This window comes from Chiloscyllium punctatum, chromosome 11 (assembly GCF_047496795.1).
Source record: "Chiloscyllium punctatum isolate Juve2018m chromosome 11, sChiPun1.3, whole genome shotgun sequence".
NCBI lineage: Eukaryota > Metazoa > Chordata > Chondrichthyes > Orectolobiformes > Hemiscylliidae > Chiloscyllium > Chiloscyllium punctatum.
This window is the reverse complement of record NC_092749.1, coordinates 84,442,570-84,461,538: the sequence shown is the minus strand read 5'-3', so window position 1 is coordinate 84,461,538 and position 18,969 is coordinate 84,442,570. Positions and strand designations below refer to the sequence as shown.

Below are 18,969 nucleotides of genomic sequence, written 5' to 3'. Positions count from 1 at the left end.
TTGAATATTCATCAACAGAAATATTCCACAATTGAGAAGGTGACATTGAGTTTGGTGTTTGCGTTGCAACATTTAAACATTTCTGTTGCCAATAATGTATCTGAGACAATTGTATGTACTGATCATAACCTCTAAAAGTTTTTGGAAATGTTTAAGGATAAAATTCCAGGTTATTTAGATGGAGCTTATTATAGCAGCCATTCAGTTTGAAAATTATACACATGGCAGGATGAAAGACTATAATTGCCAATGCATTGTTATGATTTAGATGATTGAAGATGGAGGTGTTTGGTGGCGGAAAAAATGGATTGAGATGAGCTGTATAATTAATTTTTTAGAGTAAGTGGCATTTATACACACACACACACACACACACACACATATATAAGTGTACTAATAACCTGATGTTTACAAAATTGTGAGAGGAATGGATACTTGGAGTCTTTTTTTCTATGGTAGAAATGTCAGTTACTAGTGGGCATATGTTTAAGGTAGAAGGGAGTAAGTTTCAAGGAAATGTGAGAGGCAATTTTGGGGCAGCACAGTGGTTAGCACTGCTGCCTCACGGCGCCAGAGACCCGGGTTCAGGTGACTCTCTGTGTGGAGTTTGCACATTCTCCCTGTGTCCGCGTAGGTTTCCCCTGGGTGTTCAGGTTTCCTCCCACTGTCCAAAGATGAGCAGGTCAGGCGGATTGAGGTGCTAAACGTAGTGTTCAAGGATGTGTAGGTTAGGTGCCTTATCCAATGGAAATGCAGAGTTACAGGAATAGTGTGGGGGGATGGGTCTGGGTGGGATCCTCTTCGGAGGGTTGGTGTGGACTGTTGGGCTGAATGGCCTGTTTCTGTACTGTAGGGATTCAATTCTATTCTAAAAAGACTCTTGGACAGTATGTTGCTTCTCTAGCACCAAGGTAAAGGACGTTATAGAGTGGCTGTAGGAAATTCTTCTGGGAATGTGTGAACAACCAGATGTTGTAGACCCATGTTTGTACCAATGACTGAGGTAGCAACGGGAATGAGCCTTGAAAGCAAATTTCAGGAAGCTAGGTAGGAAATTTAAAGGCAGGATCTCTACAACAGTAGTTTCAGGATTATTCCCAGCCCTATGTGTGGGGGAGCATAATAATTGAGAATTGAACAATTGAACGTATGACTGGAAAAGTGGTAAAGAAGGGATCCCTTCTGGGGCATTGAGACAGTTCTAAGGAACATGAGACCTGTACATGATGGATGGCCCACACCCGAACAGGCCTGAGATAAAGATCCTTGCAAGGAGATTTTTCTTGGGCAGTTGTGGAGGGTTTGTTAGGTTGGCAGGGGCATGGGAATCCGAGGGCAAATTTAGACCAGCTAATAGGGAGGCATAAATCTGGTAAGTCATGCTGAAAGACAGAGGAAGCAGAGTTTAAATAAATGGATTGCACTTGGATTTGGCAGTATTAATAGGTATATATGTAGAAACACGATTAAGCAAATACAGCTGATGAATTAACAGGACAGATAGACACATGGCAGCATGATATTATTGGTACAATAGAAAATTGGCTTAAAGAGGGGCAACGATGGTGGCCCAACATTCTTGGATATAGTTTTCAGGCAAGTCGGAGATGAGTAGGAAAAAGGTGAGGGGTGTAACATTATCAGTTAAGGAACCAATCACAGCTGTGAAGAGAGATGATATACTAAATGAAACATCAAATGACGCCATTGGGGTCAGCTCAGAAACAAAAACAAGTAGCCACACTGCTCGGTACATATGATAAACTCTCTCTAAATAGTGGAAGAGAGAGGAACTATTACGTTGGCAAATTTTAATAGGCAATTAAAATTGTGGACTTCAATTCCTCAAATGTCAATTGGTATAGAAACAGTGTGACATGTACAAAAAAGTGCACCATTGTTAAAGGTTTCAAGAGAATTTTTTTAACTTACATAACAAGTCCAACAAGAAAGGGTACGATTCTAGATTCAGTCTTAGAAAATGAAGATTAGTCTTAGAAAATGAAGGGCAGGAGCCCTTCCTGATGAAGGGCTCTTGCCCGAAACATCGATTTTCCTGCTCCTCGGATGCTACCTGACCTGCTGTGCTTTTCCAGCACCACTGTGGCAAACTGTGCAAAGCTGACAGTTGATGTGGCAAAAGTGGGCTGGATACAGATACATGAGGGAAAGTCAGTGACAATCATTAGGAAGCATTCAAATCTAAGATTCTATGGGCTTAATGTAGACATGACACCCCCCACCCCCCCCCCCCCCACCTCCCACCAAAGATAAAGGACAAAACTACTAAATCTAGATGCAAAAGGCATTAGTAGGTGTTGCTTAAAGGAAGCTTGATAGTAGTTAAAGTGTAGAATTTGAATTTGAAGAGTACAACAAAAACATTATAGTGATAATAGAGGATTTCAACTTGCAAATAAGCTGGGCAAACTAGATTCAAAGTAATAGTGGGGAGGATGATGTATGGAATATACCAAATTGTACAATGGAAAAAGAGTTAATTAATAACTGTTTAGTAAACAAGCTTCTAGGAAAGAATGACCATAATATGACATAGCATCTTATTTTGAGTTTGAATGTTATTTAGTTAAGACTGAAGCCAGGGCTTGACAAGGGAGTCAAATGTTATGAGAGGTGGGCAAGAAAGTGAAGTTCAGGCCACAGTCAAATCAATCATGATTTTACTGAATGATAGACCAAACTCAAGATGTAATGAGTTATTCCTGCTCCCTTTTTATGTTTAATAGGCCAGTTGATTCCAGTAGTTCTTGAGACTACATTAAAATCTATGATGATGGGAAAGAAATGGTATTGAAAAATTTAATGCATAATTTACAACAAGTATGCAATCTTTTAAGGCACAAATAATGTACCAAGCAGGCCCACAAGAGGAATTAAATATATATCACATCAAAAGGCTTGTAATGTTGTCAAAATGTGCAGTATGCCTGAATATTAGGAGAATTTAGAATTCAGTAAAGCAGAATAAGGAAACAGAATATGAAAGTAAGTGAGCAATAGACGTAAAATGACATTGTTAATATTTCTATTTATATATAAATAAGACATTAATGAAAGTAAACATGCGCCCAATATAGGTGGAGAAATAAGAACTGGGAAGTGATGGAAAGGCCAAGGTGTATAACAAACTTGCTGACCTGGAGTTTTATAACTTTGTTTCACAGAGAGGGTGGCCAAAATGGTGTTGGAGCCCTGATCCAGAGGCCCTGGCAGCCACCATTTACAATCAGAAGGCGGGAAAGAGTGGGAGGAGAAGGGTGGAATGGGTTGAGTTGTATTCTGCATATCCATGATTCGAGGAGGCAGCTGTACATGCTAAAATGATTAGATTAGATCCCCTACAGTACGGGAACAGGCCTCCGAAGAGTAACCCATTCCCCAACCCTATATTTACCCCTGACTAACGGACCTAACACTATGGGCAATTTAGCATTGCCAATTCACCTGACCTGCATATCTTTGGATTGTGGGAGGAAACCCACACAGACACAGGAGAATATGCAAACTCCACACAGACAGGTGTTCAAGGTGGGACTTGAACCTGGGTCCCTGGTGCTGTGAGGCAGTAGTGCTAACCACTGAGCCACCGTGTTGCCCTGTTACTGCCTTCCAGTTTTCACTAGTGGGAAGTACAAAACATGATTTTTGGGTTTACAGTTTTTGGGTGAAGGTCTAAAGCTGCTAAAGTTATTTATTGCGATATGGTACTATTATGAAATCTACTGCCTAAAATATTCATTTATAACATCATTGGTTCGATATATATTGTGAAGTTATCTTGAAAAGAAAACTTTGCAAAGCAAAAGACATGAACAGCAACACTTTTATGTTTTGTTAAGAGCAAACTACTTGGATGGAGACTGAGTCTGCAACATGCTTAGAGAAGATCACATGACTCAGCTTGTGGGGGAAAAAGTATTGGTTTTGAACACAGACATTTGGAGGGAAATTGCCATGGGTTCATCAAGCCTTTGCCCTCCCTCTCTCTCTCTCTCTGGCAAATCCTCTCCACATACTTTATGGATTGAACAGCCATTAGAAGACATTAACAATTCTCGAGGAGGGTTCTCAAAGGAGAAGTCTAAATCTATACTACTGTTTCCAGAGAAAAAGAACTCATTGATTCATACCTGATCCAAAAAGAAACCCGATGCTAAAGTCTTGTGTGGAAAGTGGTTTGGCTACCTAACAACATTTGAGACAATCTATGAATAAGTCTCTGAACTGATTTGTTGCCTGGCCAAAATACTTCTAAGATAACACTTTGCTATTTTTTTTGTGTGGGTATGTAATATGTGCACATTTTAAACCCTTTAGTTAGGAATATTTGGACCTTCACTTGAATAATTTTTAAAAAAATATCAATTGACTTGAGGAACCTGGCTCAGTTGTGTCTGATATTGGAACTATATACAGCTACAAGGCAGTTGTTAGACCTCAACTGTACTGTGTACATTTCTAGGTGTCACATTACAGGAAAGATGTGAATGCATTAGACAGAGCACACAAGCAATTTATAAGAATCATTCCAGACAGGATAAACTTCAAATACAAGGATAGGTTGAAGAAACTGGAATTGTTTCGCTGAGAGAGAAGAAGGTTAAAAGGAACTCTGATCAAGGTTTTCAAAATCATAAGTACGCTGGATAGAGGAGATAGGAAGAAACTGTTAATGCTTTTAAAAGAAACAAGAATGAGAAGACATAGATTTAAAGTGATTTGCAAAAGAAACAATGATTTATGAGAAAAAATCTTTTCACTTTGGAACTAGTTAGGATATGTATACATTGCCAGGCAGTGTGGTGGAGGCTGGTTCAATTGAGGCATTCAAAAGGGCATTGGGCAATTATTGGATAAAAATAATATTAACTATGGAGAAAATGCATTGACATTAGATAATAATGCTCATTTGAAAAGAGCTGGTGTAGGCACAGTGGGCTGAATAACACCTTTTTGGGCTGTAAAACTTCTGTCATATTATTGATATCACGTGTTAATAACACCCACATTTTCAAATTTAATTCTTATTTGTGGGACAATGAAAATAATTGGTTCACCCTTCTGAACAAGGTCATAACAGTACTTTTTTGGATAAATTGATGGACACCTTGTAAAGTGAAATAGTATGTTCTTGGGGAAGGCAAGGTTCCCTTTGGGATTGTTGAAAGTAGTCATAAATGTGTATTAAAAGTGGGTCAACTCATTGGATTTGTCAAGCTCACTAGAAATGTAAAGCTTTTAAGGGAATTGTTAAACTCATTGGAATTATTAAGCTGTCAAGGCATTTAAATGTCCTGGAATTCAAATTTTTGAATAGTCTGTTGTGTAAAATAAAATTAGTACTTGTTGTTTCATACTGATATATGCCTGAAGATTATCAAATAGGATTTGTGTTGCATAACTGACTGACAGCTCCAAGTGTTTATGTTAAGCCTTTTAAGCAGGTCTATGAATGCAAACATATGTTTTTATAAGGGATTAAGTAGTTGAAGGAAGTTTTTTTTTAAATCAACAAGTGTTTTCTAAAGAGTGAATTCTTCAATGGTCACTTAGAACTTACTTAAACACATCCCAGTATAACTTCTGAGGATTGGCCGTGGTGTGGGCTTTGTAATTGGCATGGAGGGTGTAAGGGGAAAGGGTAGTGGGCATGACTTTGTTTACGTAGGGTTACAAAGGACTATGGGGGCAGGGGGTGACATAGAAAGGTCATGGGGAATGTATGGGTCATGTGAAAGCATGCGGTGGGTAAGGGCTGCCGGCTATTTTATTTAATTCTTAATGGGATTGTTCTATGAAGAAAGACTAGTACATTATGTTTACATTCCTTGGAGTTTAGAAAATTGAGAGGGGATCTAACTGAAACATAAATTTCTCAAGGGGCAGCTAAGAAAATGTTACCTCTGGGAAATGAAGAGGGCATGGTCATGGGCTTGATAAATTGAGATGAAACTCTTTACTCATAGGATTGTAAATCTTGTTGTTCCCTATTCCGTTAGATGCTCAATCATTGAGTTTATTCAAGATAGAGGTTGATTTGTTTTAGTATTAAGGGAAAAAAGGAAATTTGGTGACAGTGGGGATGGGGAGTTAAGGTTAAATATCAGTCATGAACTTGTTAAGTGGAAGACCAGGCTAGAAGGGGCAAATATGTTCCTTCTAAAGAATAAACAATGTATCTGAGCAGTTGGCCACGAGTATTAAGGTCCATTGCCACCAATCTCTATTCTTCCATTTCATGCTCATGCAGCAGAACTTGTCTAAGCATCTAGTATTTTAGGGTAACTGAAAGGTGAAAAGCACAGTGTTGAGTTGAGGTCAGCAGAGGGTGAGGCGAAAACAAGAGAGGCATATTTGCAATATGTGCAGCTTGATAATTGGAAGAAATTGTGCAAAAGTGGAAATTGGAATATGTAAATAAGGATTAGGTAGAATAATCTAAAACAGGAATTATTGAAAAAAATTCAGCCGGTCTGGCAACATCACAGCATTATGAAGAAGGCTCACTGGGACTGAAATGTTAACCTTGCCTTCTCTCCACAGACGCTGGCAGACCTGCTGACTTTTTTTCAGCAATTTCTGTTTTGGTTCTGATTTCCAGCATCTGAAGTTCTTTGTGGATTTTTTTTTGATTAGATAGGACATCCCATCTAGAGAGTCTAAGGCCACAGGGCAGCATCTCAGAACAAAGGGATGCTGATTTAAAACTGAATGGAGGAACAATTTCTTCTCTGATGGTTCTGAATCTTTAGAACACCTTATCACAGAGAGCTGTTGTGACTCAGGCCTTGTGTACATTTCAGGATGAGACAAATAGATTCTTGATTAATAGAGCAATCGAGAGATATGGGGAAAATGCAGGCAAGTGGATGTGAGAAATGTCAGATCACCATATTGAATGGTGGAGCAGGTTTGACAGACCAAGCACCATTCTCCAGACCCTATTTCTTATGGTCATATTATCTCATTATCAACTTGTTGCCCACAGCCTCGGTCACAGTCACTCCAAACCGTGGCTATTAACTCCTCCACCATCAGGGTGAGGACAAGCAACTATGTTTTTTTGCAGACTGGCTGGGTGTGGTTTCAGTCAGTTGTGTGCCATTTATCCTGCAAAAATAAGAAAAAAGCATGTCACTGAGTGTGGTGTGATGTATTTAGATGATGTGATTGAATAGCTGGCAGGGTGTGAACTATGTTCAGGCTTGGAACAATGCTATATGTGTGTGGATGAGGTAAAGCAAATTAACTTTAGGCATGAAGAGTGATTGATAGAGGGTGTTGGTAGGTGGAGAATGGGTTTGGAGTATTGAACTATGTGTGAGTCTAAAGGGGCAGTTAGTAGAATGTGATATTTTAAGTTGAATTTATTGACCTTAGCCACTCATGAGGTCATCAAATGTGCTTTTAGCATTGCACTTAGATGCTCAGCTTACATTTCTGGCACAGATCTACACAGTTGCCTTCCTATCACCTCTCCAAAATTGCGTGAGTATCTCTTGGAATCTGTGGATAGAAAACCTCTCTCTTTCTGTTAACCTCCTGCACCAAGGGCTCAAGTGCTACATGGAGCTCCTTGGAGCTCACTATCTTCCATACTGTGCTCATGAAATGAACAACTACCAGATTGAAAGTGATGTTGCAAAAGAAGCAAGTGTAATGTGAAAATCTTTTTCACTCAGGGAGTAGATAGGTTATGGAATGCACTATCTAGAAGTTTGATGGAGGCAGGTTCAAGTGTGGAATTCAAGAGGGCATTAAATAATTACTTTGAAAGAGCAAGTGTACAAGGGTACTGGGAAGAAGTAGGAGATTGGCACTCGGTAATGATGATTGTTAGAAGAGATGGTGCTGGCATGACTGGCTGAATGGTTCTTTCTGTGATTGTGTAATTCTCTGCATCATTGCTGTGTTTTTTCCAGTTCAAGGTCACTTATGCAATAAATTCCAATCATCTGCTCTAGCCATTTAAAAGGTACAGTCTTACTTCAAGTGGTACATATTTACTTGAACTTGAGATATTTAAAACACCGCTCAGGAATGCAGACCCCAACTGCATGTTTAGTACTACTAATATCATGAAGTCTTGAAAATGCTGAAAGTAAATAAGAAGGCAGTACAAAGTTCACAGCCTGCTTGCATCAGAATGAATCAGAGTGAATTCGAGTGTGCGTCAAAATCATTTTCAGTCCTTATCCAATATTTCATCTTAAGTCTTATTCTAACCAACCTGTTCAACCTTATATAATACTTCACCTTAAGTCTTATCCTAAACACTGGATTAGTGGTGCTGGAAGAGCACAGCAGTTCAGGCAGCATCCAACGAGCAGCGAAATCAACGTTTCGGGCAAAAGCCCTTCATCAGGAATAAAGGGCTTTTGCCCGAAACGTTGATTTCGCTGCTCGTTGGATGCTGCCTGAACTGCTGTGCTCTTCCAGCACCACTAATCCAGTATTTGATTTTCAGCATCTGCAGTCATTGTTTTTATCTTATCCTAAACAACCTATCAAGGCCAGTTCTAATGCAAAAGATTTAAATTAAATATCTGTTAAACCTTTACTACTCTGGCTATTGTCCTTGTAACTTAATTTTTTTTTATGCTTGTAGAGTCCCATCCCTGGTATCATCCTGGGGAATCTGCGCCATTTACAAATGTATGGTTTTAACATCATTTCTGTTATTGATTACCGAAAACTAATAACAATACTTCCAATATGGCCTAACATTGACCTAATACAATCTATTATCACATCTTTACTCTCATTTGGATGCCTACTTTTAAACCCTTTTCACTCTGAGGTGGAAATTCAAAGGTAACAGTTTATAAATTGAAATAGACTTATCTAAAAACATGTTTTCTTTTCAAACCTCACCTCTCTGGGTTGTGGAAAATTTTCAGATTGCGTGCTTTTCAATGCTAGCTTGTCAGACCAGGCTTTGAAAGGGACTCCAGTGACCTATGCAAATAAAACACAGAACAAAATTCTATTGCATCAATAATTCAATCATGTTGAATGCAGAAATTGAGGTTAGTATCTAACATGTTGTAGGAACAGGGAATACCAATGCTTTATTAATGTGACTCATTTAATCATTGCAAAATATTTTATTTATAAACTAGAATTTAATGAAGAACTGAAATACACAATTATCCAATTTGTGTTAGATTAAAATGTTCACTCTGTAAATAGTGCATTGACTTCATTTCAATTTCTTTTGCATGTCAAACAAAGCAGCAACTAATAGATTAGGCAGCAAGCGTGGCATTAAAAAACCCTAGCAGTATGACTTAGAGGGAGAAAGTGAATGCATGGTAACCAAGTGTTTGCAGATGACACAAAAATAGTTGAAAAGGCAGGTTTGCAAGAAGGATATAAACAACTTACAGAGAGATAGCGATAGGTTGAGTATGTTGGTAAAATGTTGGCAAAAGGTGTATAATGTGAGAAAATGTGAAACTGTTCATTTTGGAAGGGAGATCAAAAGAACAGCAACACGAAGGGATTTGGGGTGTTTGTACACAAAACACAGAAAGCTAGTACACAGGCACAGCACGTAATTAAGAAGGCTAATGGAATGTTGGTCCTTTTTACAAGAGGGTTGAAGTATACAGTAGGGAAGTCAAAGGTGCTGGTGAGACAACACTTGGAGTACTATGAGCAATTTTGGTCCCTTATTTAAGAAAGGATATAATTTCACTGGAGGCAGTTCAGAGAAGGTTCAAAAGGAATGTTCCCAATATGGATAGATTGTCTTATGAGCTAAGGTTAAACAGATTGGGACTCTGCCCATTGGAATTTGGAAGAATAAGTAGTGATCTCATGGAAGCCTATTGGTCAGTAGGGGGCTTTACACAATAAATGTTAGAGGATGTTCCACTCATGAGAAAATTGAGGACATAGTCTCAAAATTAAGGGGCACCAATTTAAGATTAAGATGAGAAAAAAAGTTTTCTGAAGCTTGAGAGTCTTTAGAACTCCTTGCCACAGAGAGTGGTGGGGGCAGAATCCTTTTGTATATTCAAGGCTGAGTTAGATTCATTGTTGATCAGTAGGGGAATCAAGGGTTATGGAGAAAGAACAGGAAATTTGATCTGAAGAGTATCAGATCAGCCATGATCATATTGAATAGTGGAGTAGGCTCTAATCTATTATTGATGTCTTACGATCAAAGCTGGAGGCAATGGCAATTAGGGGTAAAATGTATCATGAGTTGGAGTCATACCTAGCATAAAGAAAGATGATTGTGTTTATCGGAGGTCAGTCATTCAGCTTCAGGGTATTATTTCAGACCCAACCATCTTCAGGGGTTTCATCAATGACATTACCTCCATCATAAGGTCAGCATTGGGGTTGTTCACTGACGACCGCACAGTCTTTAGCACCATTTGCAATTCATCAGATTTTGAAGAAGTCCATGTCAAAATGCAGGAAGATCTGGTCAACAGCTAGGCTTGGATGGCAAGAGGCATGTGTGCCACACACTTAGCAGACAATGACTGTTCTATAAAAGACAGAATCTACCAATTGCCCCTTGACTTTCAGTGGCATTATCATTGCTGAGAACTCCATTATCACATCCTATATGTTACCATTGACCAGAAAGGGAGATGGACTGGCCATATTACTTTAGTTACTGCAAGAACAGGTCAGAGGTTAGGAATGCTTTTGTTAGCAACTCACCTCCTCTGTCATCAAATCCTGTTCACTATCTACAAGGCATAAGGAAACATGGATGACTGCAGCTCCAACAACACTCAAGAAGCTCAACACCATCCAGGACAAAACATCCAATTTGATTGGCATTGAATCCACAAACATTCATTCCCTTCACCATCCATGCACACTGGTAACAGTATGTATTAGAATCAAGATGTACTACAAAAATTCACCAAGGCTCCTTAGACTATATCTTCCAAATCCACAACCACTACCATCTTGAAGGATAAAGGAAGCAGAAACATGAGATCACAACCACCTGCAAGTTCCACTCCTACCCACTGAACATCCAACAGTTCAAGAAAGCAGCTCACCATAACCAACTTAAGGGCATTTAGGATGGATAACAAATGCTGGTCTCGTCAGCAACACCCACATTACTGGAATGAATATTAATAAAATAATCATCAAATTCTGATAACATTAATTCTTTTGATCTTTGAATGTTTGCTTTTCCTTCTCCATGGAATGGTAAAGATTTAGATATTTTTTAAGAAGTTTAAATGATAAACAGCCATAACTATGTCAGAGTAAATGGTGAGGGCTTAGGTACTAATTCTGGTAGCGGAGGCCTGTGACCAGTGGAGTGCCACAAGGATCGGTGCTGGGTCCTCTCTTTTTTGTCATTTACATAAAGGATTTGGATGCAAGCATAAGAGGTACAGTTAGTAAGTTTGCAGATGACACCAAAATTGGAGGTGTAGTGGACAGCGAAGAGGGTTACCTCAGATTACAACAGGATCTTGACCAGATGGGCCAATGGGCTGAGAATTGGCAGATGGAGTTTAATTTAGATAAATGCAAGGTGCAGCATTTTGGGATAGCAAATCTTAGCAGGACTTATACACTTAATGGTAAGGTCCCATGGAGTGTTGCTGAACAAAGAGACCTTGGAGTGCAGGTCCATAGCTCCTTGAAAGTGGAGTTGCAGGTAAATAGAATAGTGAAGGCAGCATTTGGTATGCTTTCTTTTATTGATCAGGATTTTGAGTACAGGCGTTGGGAGGTCATGTTGCAGCTGTACAGGACATTGGTTAGGCCACTGTTGGAATATTGCATGCAATTCTGGTCTCCTTCCTATCAGAAAGAAGTTGTGAAACTTGAAAGAATTCAGAAAAGATTTACAAGGATGTTACCAGGGTTGGAGGATTTGAGCTATAGGGAGAGGCTGAACATGCTGGGGCTGTTTTCCCTGGAGTGTCGGAGGCTGAGGGGTGACCTTATAGAGGTTTACAAAATTATGAGGGGCATGGATAGGGTAAATAGGCAAAGTCTTTTCCCTGGTGTCGGGGAGTCCAGAACTAGAGGGCATAGATTTAGGGTGAGAGGGGAAAGATATAAAAGAGACCTATGAGGCAACTTTTTCACACAGCGAGTGGTATATGTATGGAATGAGCTGCCAGAGGAAGTGGTGGAGGCTGGTCCAATTTAAATATTTAAGAGGCATTTGGATGGGTATATGAATAGGAAGGGTTTGGAGGGATATGGGCTGGGTGCTGGCAGGGGGGACTAGATTGGCTTGGGATATCTGGTCGGCATGAACGGGTTGGACTGAAGGGTCTGTTTCCATACTGTACATCTCTATGACTCTATAAATGTGGGCAATACTATTGCTCATGCCAGAAGCCTTTGAACTGAGTGGCTTGCAAGGCCATTTTAGCAGGTTGCTAAGAATCAACTACACTGCTGCAGCTCTGGTGTCAAATGTAGTCTTTATGGGTAAGGAAAGCAGATTTATATCCCAAAAATATAGAGCTAATCCAGATAGATTTTATGTCAATTGATGATAGTCATCATGACCATTGTCATTAGTATTCGCTTGTTACTACATTCCAGGTTTAATCATTGAATTCAAAATCCACTTGCTGCTCTGGAATTTGCACCTATGATCCAGGACCTGGACTCTGGATTACTAGTCCAGTGATAAGCACACTTGACTAGCACCCCATCACCCACCTTCAACATTCACTCCCTTCACCACTGATGCAGCGGCAGCATCGTGTGCAACCTATAAGACACTTAACAGCAATTCACCAAGGTTCCTTTGGTAGCACCTTCCAAACTTATGACTTCTGTCATCCAGAAAGTGAAAGATACATGGCAACACCATCCCCCCCCCCCCAAACCACACAGCATCCTGAATTGGAATTAAGTCTACTTGAAGAGTTGAATATTACCTGGATCGTCTAAGACTTCTCCAAGGTTATCTTTCCTCTTGCCAAAATGTACCAATTAGGTGTTAGTGGGGTTGAGGGATGGGCAATATCATATTAAAAAGTAATTATTAAATCTTTACTCTCACTTTGCCTTCTGAATCACATTATATACATATGTATGAGGCATTATTTCAGTTATTACTGCTCATATTAACGTAATGGTTAAGGGAATCTGATACTGTGGTAAGCATCCACATTCTAAAACGCAACACGTTAGATCTAAACATTTTTAGGTTACCCCAAAATCTGCCGATCGTCATCTCACGTCTCTTGACTAATCAATGGCATGATAATGGCACAGCTGCCATTTTGAGTTCAAGGAATCAGACCACAGTTTGATACTTGGTTTGTAAAACAAAACAGTTGCATCTTATGCATTTGAAAACATAAAAGCTGGCATATTCTACAAATTTTCTTATTGTAAAATATGGGTTACTGTTGGATTAAATTTCATGAGTTTTAATAGTCTAGCCCCCTCAAGTTGAGTATCTGAATTGAGGTTGTTACATTTGTGGGAGAGGAGTAGGATGGGGAGATCAAGAGAGACATTCGTTGAGATAATAAAAACAGTTAGCAGCTTTCATAAAAGATGGAAATATTGTTTCTGAACTGGATGTAAGGATCAAATTCCTGCAGATGCTGGAAAAAGTACTGAAAACAACAAATGCGGGAGATCACAGCATCCATGGAGAGAGAGCAAGCTAATGTTTTGAGTCCAGATGGCTCTTCATCAGAGCTGAAGTGAAGTGTGGAGGGGACAGTATTGATGCAATAGTTTGAGGAGTGGTAGGGTGTGGGTAAAGGGTATAGGGGACTGATGGAGAAAAGATATCGCTAGTCCAGATTAAGTGCTCACATTGTGAGAATGGCAGACAATGATGTGTCTCCTGCCAGATTTGAAAGGACATTAAGTGGAATGGGAGGGGGGGGGGGGGGGGGGTGGGGGCGAGGGGAGGACATGATAACAAGCTAAAAGAAATGGCAGTTGGCTCACAATTTAAAGGAGCTGAAGTCAATATTAAATATTGACTATTTAATTATTAAATATTCAATATTGTGGGTGGCACGGTGGCACAGTGGTTAGCACTGCTGCCTCACAGCGCTAGAGACCTGGGTTCATTTCCCGCCTCAGGCGACTGACTGTGTGGAGTTTGCATGTTCTCGCCGTATCTGCGTGGGTTTCCTCCGGGTGCTCCGGTTTCCTCCCACAGTCCAAAGATGTGCAAGTCAGGTGAATTGGCCATGCTAAATTGCCCGTAGTGTTAGGTAAGGGGTAAATGTAGGGGTATGGGTGGGTTGCGCTTCAGCGGGTCGGTGTGGACTTGTTGGGCCGAAGGGCCTGTTTCCACACTGTAATGTAATCTAATCTAGATCCAGAAGGCTGGACAGAGCCTAGAATGAAGATGAGATGTTGGTCTTTTGATGAAGTTAAAATGTCACGGGGGGAATTTGGGGGGGGTGGTGGGGGGAGAGGGGAATGTCAGTTCCATCCTTTGCTTCTCTTTCAGGGCACATTGGGGACTTTAGGCTTAAAAATCCCACTACCAAAAAAACTTGCTGCAACAGCCACTGGAAGCCTGAACTCTTTCAATCCCCACATGTGGACTCCCCCATTCCATGCAAGTAAGCCTAGACAAGACTTTTGTCCTTTCCAGACAGGACTAATAACCCTGGCCCCAACCCAGTTAGCTGCCTCCGTCTCCCATTCTCTCACTTCCCCTCCATATTAACATAGGTATGTGAATCCCCCCAGTTACCCCACCTCCATATCAGTATAGGTATGTGAGTTCCCCATTTGTAGCAGGCAAAACTTTTCTGCCTTAATTCCTTTCCATTAACACATAATCAGGGAAGATATGATAATCGATTTCTATAGTCCATTCACACATTATTTCAGGACATTGACAATCATCAGGTTTTGTAAAATCTTAATTATCTACTTTAAGTTATGTGATGTCAATCATCCATGTGACTGATAAGTCTTTGTTCAACTTCCTATAAGATATACTGTCTCTGAGTGTAATGCAGAAATTTGTGAAGAAGAGCTGCTACAAGTAGGCACTCAGCTATTTTAGTGACGATTTGAATCTCTTGCCAGCTGTCCGATTATAAAGCTACCATTGTTGAACAGAAAACTTGTGTCGTCTGGATTTGTGGAAAAAAAAACGGACATCAACACTTCCAGTTTGCACTGTGATTCATTGGAACATTGTAGCATGCTGAGGACTGGACGCTGTGTTAAAGTGACCAGATGTGGGAAGGTCAGGATCCTTGGATGGTGAGAAGTGAAGGGACAGATATTGCACCGTCTGTAGTTACATGGGAAGGTGCTGTGGAGACGGAGTGGTGTTGGTGGTTGTGGAATGGATTTGAATGTCCTGGAGGGAACAATCCCTGCGAATGCAGACAGGGGGAGTGAGTGGAGGATGTGTTTGGTGGTGACGTTCTGCTGCAGTTGTCTGAAATGGTGGAGAATGATCCTTTGAATGTGGAGCCTGGTGAAAAGTGACAACAAGGGGAAGCCAATCACACTGTCGTGAGTGATGGGAAGGGGCAAGGATGGAAGCATGGGTAATAGGTCAGATACGGATGAGGGCCCTGTCAATCACAGTGGGTGGGAAACCACGGTTATGGAAGAAGCAAGCCAAATCAGCAGTGCTGTTTTGAAAGGTGGCATCATCTGAATAGGTACGACATAGGCCAAGGAACTGGGAGAATGGGATGGAATTCTTGCAGGACGTGGGGTCTGACGAGCTATAGTGAAGGTACTTATCAAGTCAATGGCTTTGTAGTGGATGGAATAGACAGTTTAGTCCCTGAAATGGAGACAGAGAAGTCAAAAAAGGACAGGAAGTGTCAGAAATTGACAATGTGAGTGGTGGAAATTGGAGGAAAAATGAATGAAAGTTTCAAGGTCCTGGCAGGAGCATGAAGTGGCACCGAAGCGGTTGTTCATGTATCGAGAAAAAAGCTGTGGGAGGGGCCAGTGTAGGACTGGAACAAGGATTGTTCCACATACTCTGTAAAGAGGCAGGCACAACTGGGACCCATGTGGCTGCCCATAGCTAGTCCTTTGGCAGAAGTGAGATGAATTAAAGGAGAAATTGTTCAGTGATAGAACAAGTTCAGCCAAGCAGAGGAGAGTGGTGGTGGATGGGGATTGTACAGGCTTGCTTCTTCCATAACCATGGTTTCCCACTCATTGTGGTTGACAGGGCTCTCAAAGGATCATTCTCCACCATTTCAGACAACTCCAGCAGAATGCCAGCACCAAACAAATCCTTCCCTCACTCCCCCTGACTGTATTTCATAGGGATTGTTCCCTCTGGGACATCCTAGTCCATTCCACAACCACCAACACCGATCCCTCTCCACTGCACCTTCCCATGTAATGGCAGAAGGTGCAACATCTGTCCCTTCACTTCCTCCCTGCTCACCATCCTAGGCCCTAAACAGCCTTTTCAGGTGAAGCAGCATTTCACTTGTACCTCCTCCAATTTTGTGCATTGTGTTCACTGCGCTCTGTGTGACCGCTTTGTGGAACACATCCGGTCTGTGTGCAAGCAGTACCCCGACCTTCTTGGAGCTGATCACTTTAACTCAGCATCTGGCTTGCAAGCCCACTTCTCTATCCTTGGCATGCTGCAGTATTCAAATGAATCCCATGACAAACTGAAAGAACAACATCTCATCTTCAGACGAGGATCTTTACGGCCTTCTGGACTTAGTATTGAGTTCAGCACCTTTAAATTGTGAACCAACTCCCATTCCTTCGCTTTCTTTTAGCTTGTCTTCTCCTCCCCCCATTCCACTTACTGTCCTTTCAAGTCTAGCAAGAGACGCACCATTGTTCCGTCACTCTCACATTCCGATTGCTTAATGTAAACGACTAACATCTTTTCTCCGTCAGCACCCTACATCCACTACCCCCACCTCCCCAAACTATAGCATAAATGTTTCCCCCCCAACTCTGATGAAGAGTCACATGACTCAAAACGTTAGCTTACTGTCTCTCCATGAATGCTGTAATTTTCAGCATTTGTTGTTTCTGACCAAGTTCGAGAGCACAATGTTGGAAATCCACAAGGTATTTGTGTTTTATTGGATTGTACACTGTTGTGTTTTAATGTATACATCATAATCAAATTAACTGTGTACCTTTCATAGTCTGATGATAGTTTGAACAACTTTGTCCAAAGTGAATGTCCAGCTACCTCTTGTTGCTTCACAGGTATGTCACTAAAATGTAACTTGGCATGGCTTAAAAATGTTCTAATCATGCACTTCTGTCCATTGTCATCCATTTTGAGAAAAGAAAACTAATTCAAAGAACTTCACTTGAATAAAAATGGAAAAAATAATCCATTTTAAAAAAAGGCGTTCTGGAGAATTCAAAAAAAGAAAATGCAGTACCTTAAAAAAGATTTGACATTACCTCTTTGCTAAAGTTCAGATTTTCCTGAGTGGGTGTTGCAGCAGCAGTGGTGGTGCGGGAACAGCTAGGCATGCTGGAAGAATCAGTTGGTGGCTGATGGCCAACTATCAATGGTTCATCATGTTCGAAAGCTTGATTAACATTTGCCTTGCCCTCAGTGCCATTGATGTGTCTAAGTTACAGAACAAATTGCGAATTCCTCAAACATTGTCAGAAAAATATTAGAAAAAAAATTCAAAATGCACGATAGAAAAAAAATGCCTTTAAAGGAAAGAAAAATGGAAAAAAAAATGTAAAAGCTTACAGTAATTGACCATTCCTGTTTTTCATCGATTTGTGGAATATCTTTGGCAAGATGAGAGTAATCGATGAAACAAGGAGCAGCAAACCAAAAATGGACACAATAGTAACCATGGTAATTAATGGCTCAGACTCGAGCTCAATGCAGTTTTCCCCTCGATAAGACCATTCGGAATCTATGTGGCATCTGGAATTTAGAACGTAAGAATTATCTGGACAAAATATTGTTGTGTTCAGAAGTGTCTTCTAAGATAAAATTTGCTTTTGGAAAATAAGAGTGGATGTTAACATTAGAACCCATTTCAAACTCCTATTGTTATGAAGAATTGACACAGTTTGATTTTGTTCCATCAGATTCTGTTCATCATCAATGTTTATATATGCACTTAGTTTGAAGTTGTAATGTGAAGTAAGTTAATGTGTCTCTCAAGTGTTAAGGTCATTAATTTAAGTGAATTGTTTTAAGTTGGGAAATCACAGAAAAGAACTATGACCCATTGTGCAGAGTAACATCAAGTCAGACAAGGTAAAGTATTGAGGTGGTTAAACTGGAAGACAGAATTGAGTTGACAAATTTAAAGTTTTGACATGTTAGAGGAGGAAAGAAAAATTAAGACAACTGAAGTGTTGCACAATTTGAAGTGCTGGGAAAAATAATTAAGTACAATAATTCATGCCATGTGTCTCAATTGCAGCAAATGGAGGATAAGTTGTATGCAGGATTAAAATGGGGGTTATTTTGGCTAACTTACCCTTCTGTCCTGTCATAAAGGTGGAGGGTGAATGCATTTGACTTGCTATAAGGAAGTCAAGAGGAATGAATAAAATGTTGACTTGAAATTAAGATCAGAGAAGACAAGAAAGCCAAGAATATTGATGGCTAAAGATAATGATGAGGGAATATCAATAATAAGAATTGTGAATACTAGTTTGATGTGAAATTTAAAGTTATAAAAGAACCAAGATTTTCACTATCTCATTGGTGGAATAAAAAACTAGAACTGAACAAGACTGCTGGAGGTTGTGATGTAGAGTATGCAACTTGAATAAGATTTATGGTGAAACAAGTCATCAGCAAAATAAAATAAACACATGCTGCTTTAAGCAAGAATGAGTGGACTAAAACAGACAAAAAATTCTTTGCGAGCCTTTGAACCAATACAAAAGAACAGTGATCAACACTAGCTCAGATGCAGTTATTTTAATGAAAACTAAAGCCACATGGGCAGCTTTAGTGGGAAGGTAGTAACAAGAGTAGGTCATTCATCTCCTTAAGTC

At 40.2% G+C, this 18,969-nt stretch overlaps 1 protein-coding gene across 2 annotated transcripts in view; it reads right to left on the bottom strand.

The window, feature by feature from the left end:
- The window catches only part of impg1a (interphotoreceptor matrix proteoglycan 1a), a 139,653-nt gene that overhangs the window by 6,847 nt on the left and 113,837 nt on the right, over positions 1 to 18,969 (bottom strand). The window contains exons 15-17 of one of the 2 annotated variants that reach the window (XM_072581143.1): positions 17,696 to 17,878; positions 17,392 to 17,563; positions 8,896 to 8,979 (exon numbers count right to left, since the gene is read on the bottom strand). In XM_072581143.1, coding sequence (XP_072437244.1) covers positions 8,896 to 8,979; positions 17,392 to 17,563; positions 17,696 to 17,878 — 439 coding nt within the window. The remainder of the gene's footprint in view (positions 1 to 8,895; positions 8,980 to 17,391; positions 17,564 to 17,695; positions 17,879 to 18,969) is intronic. The other variant, XM_072581144.1, reaches the window with a different exon arrangement.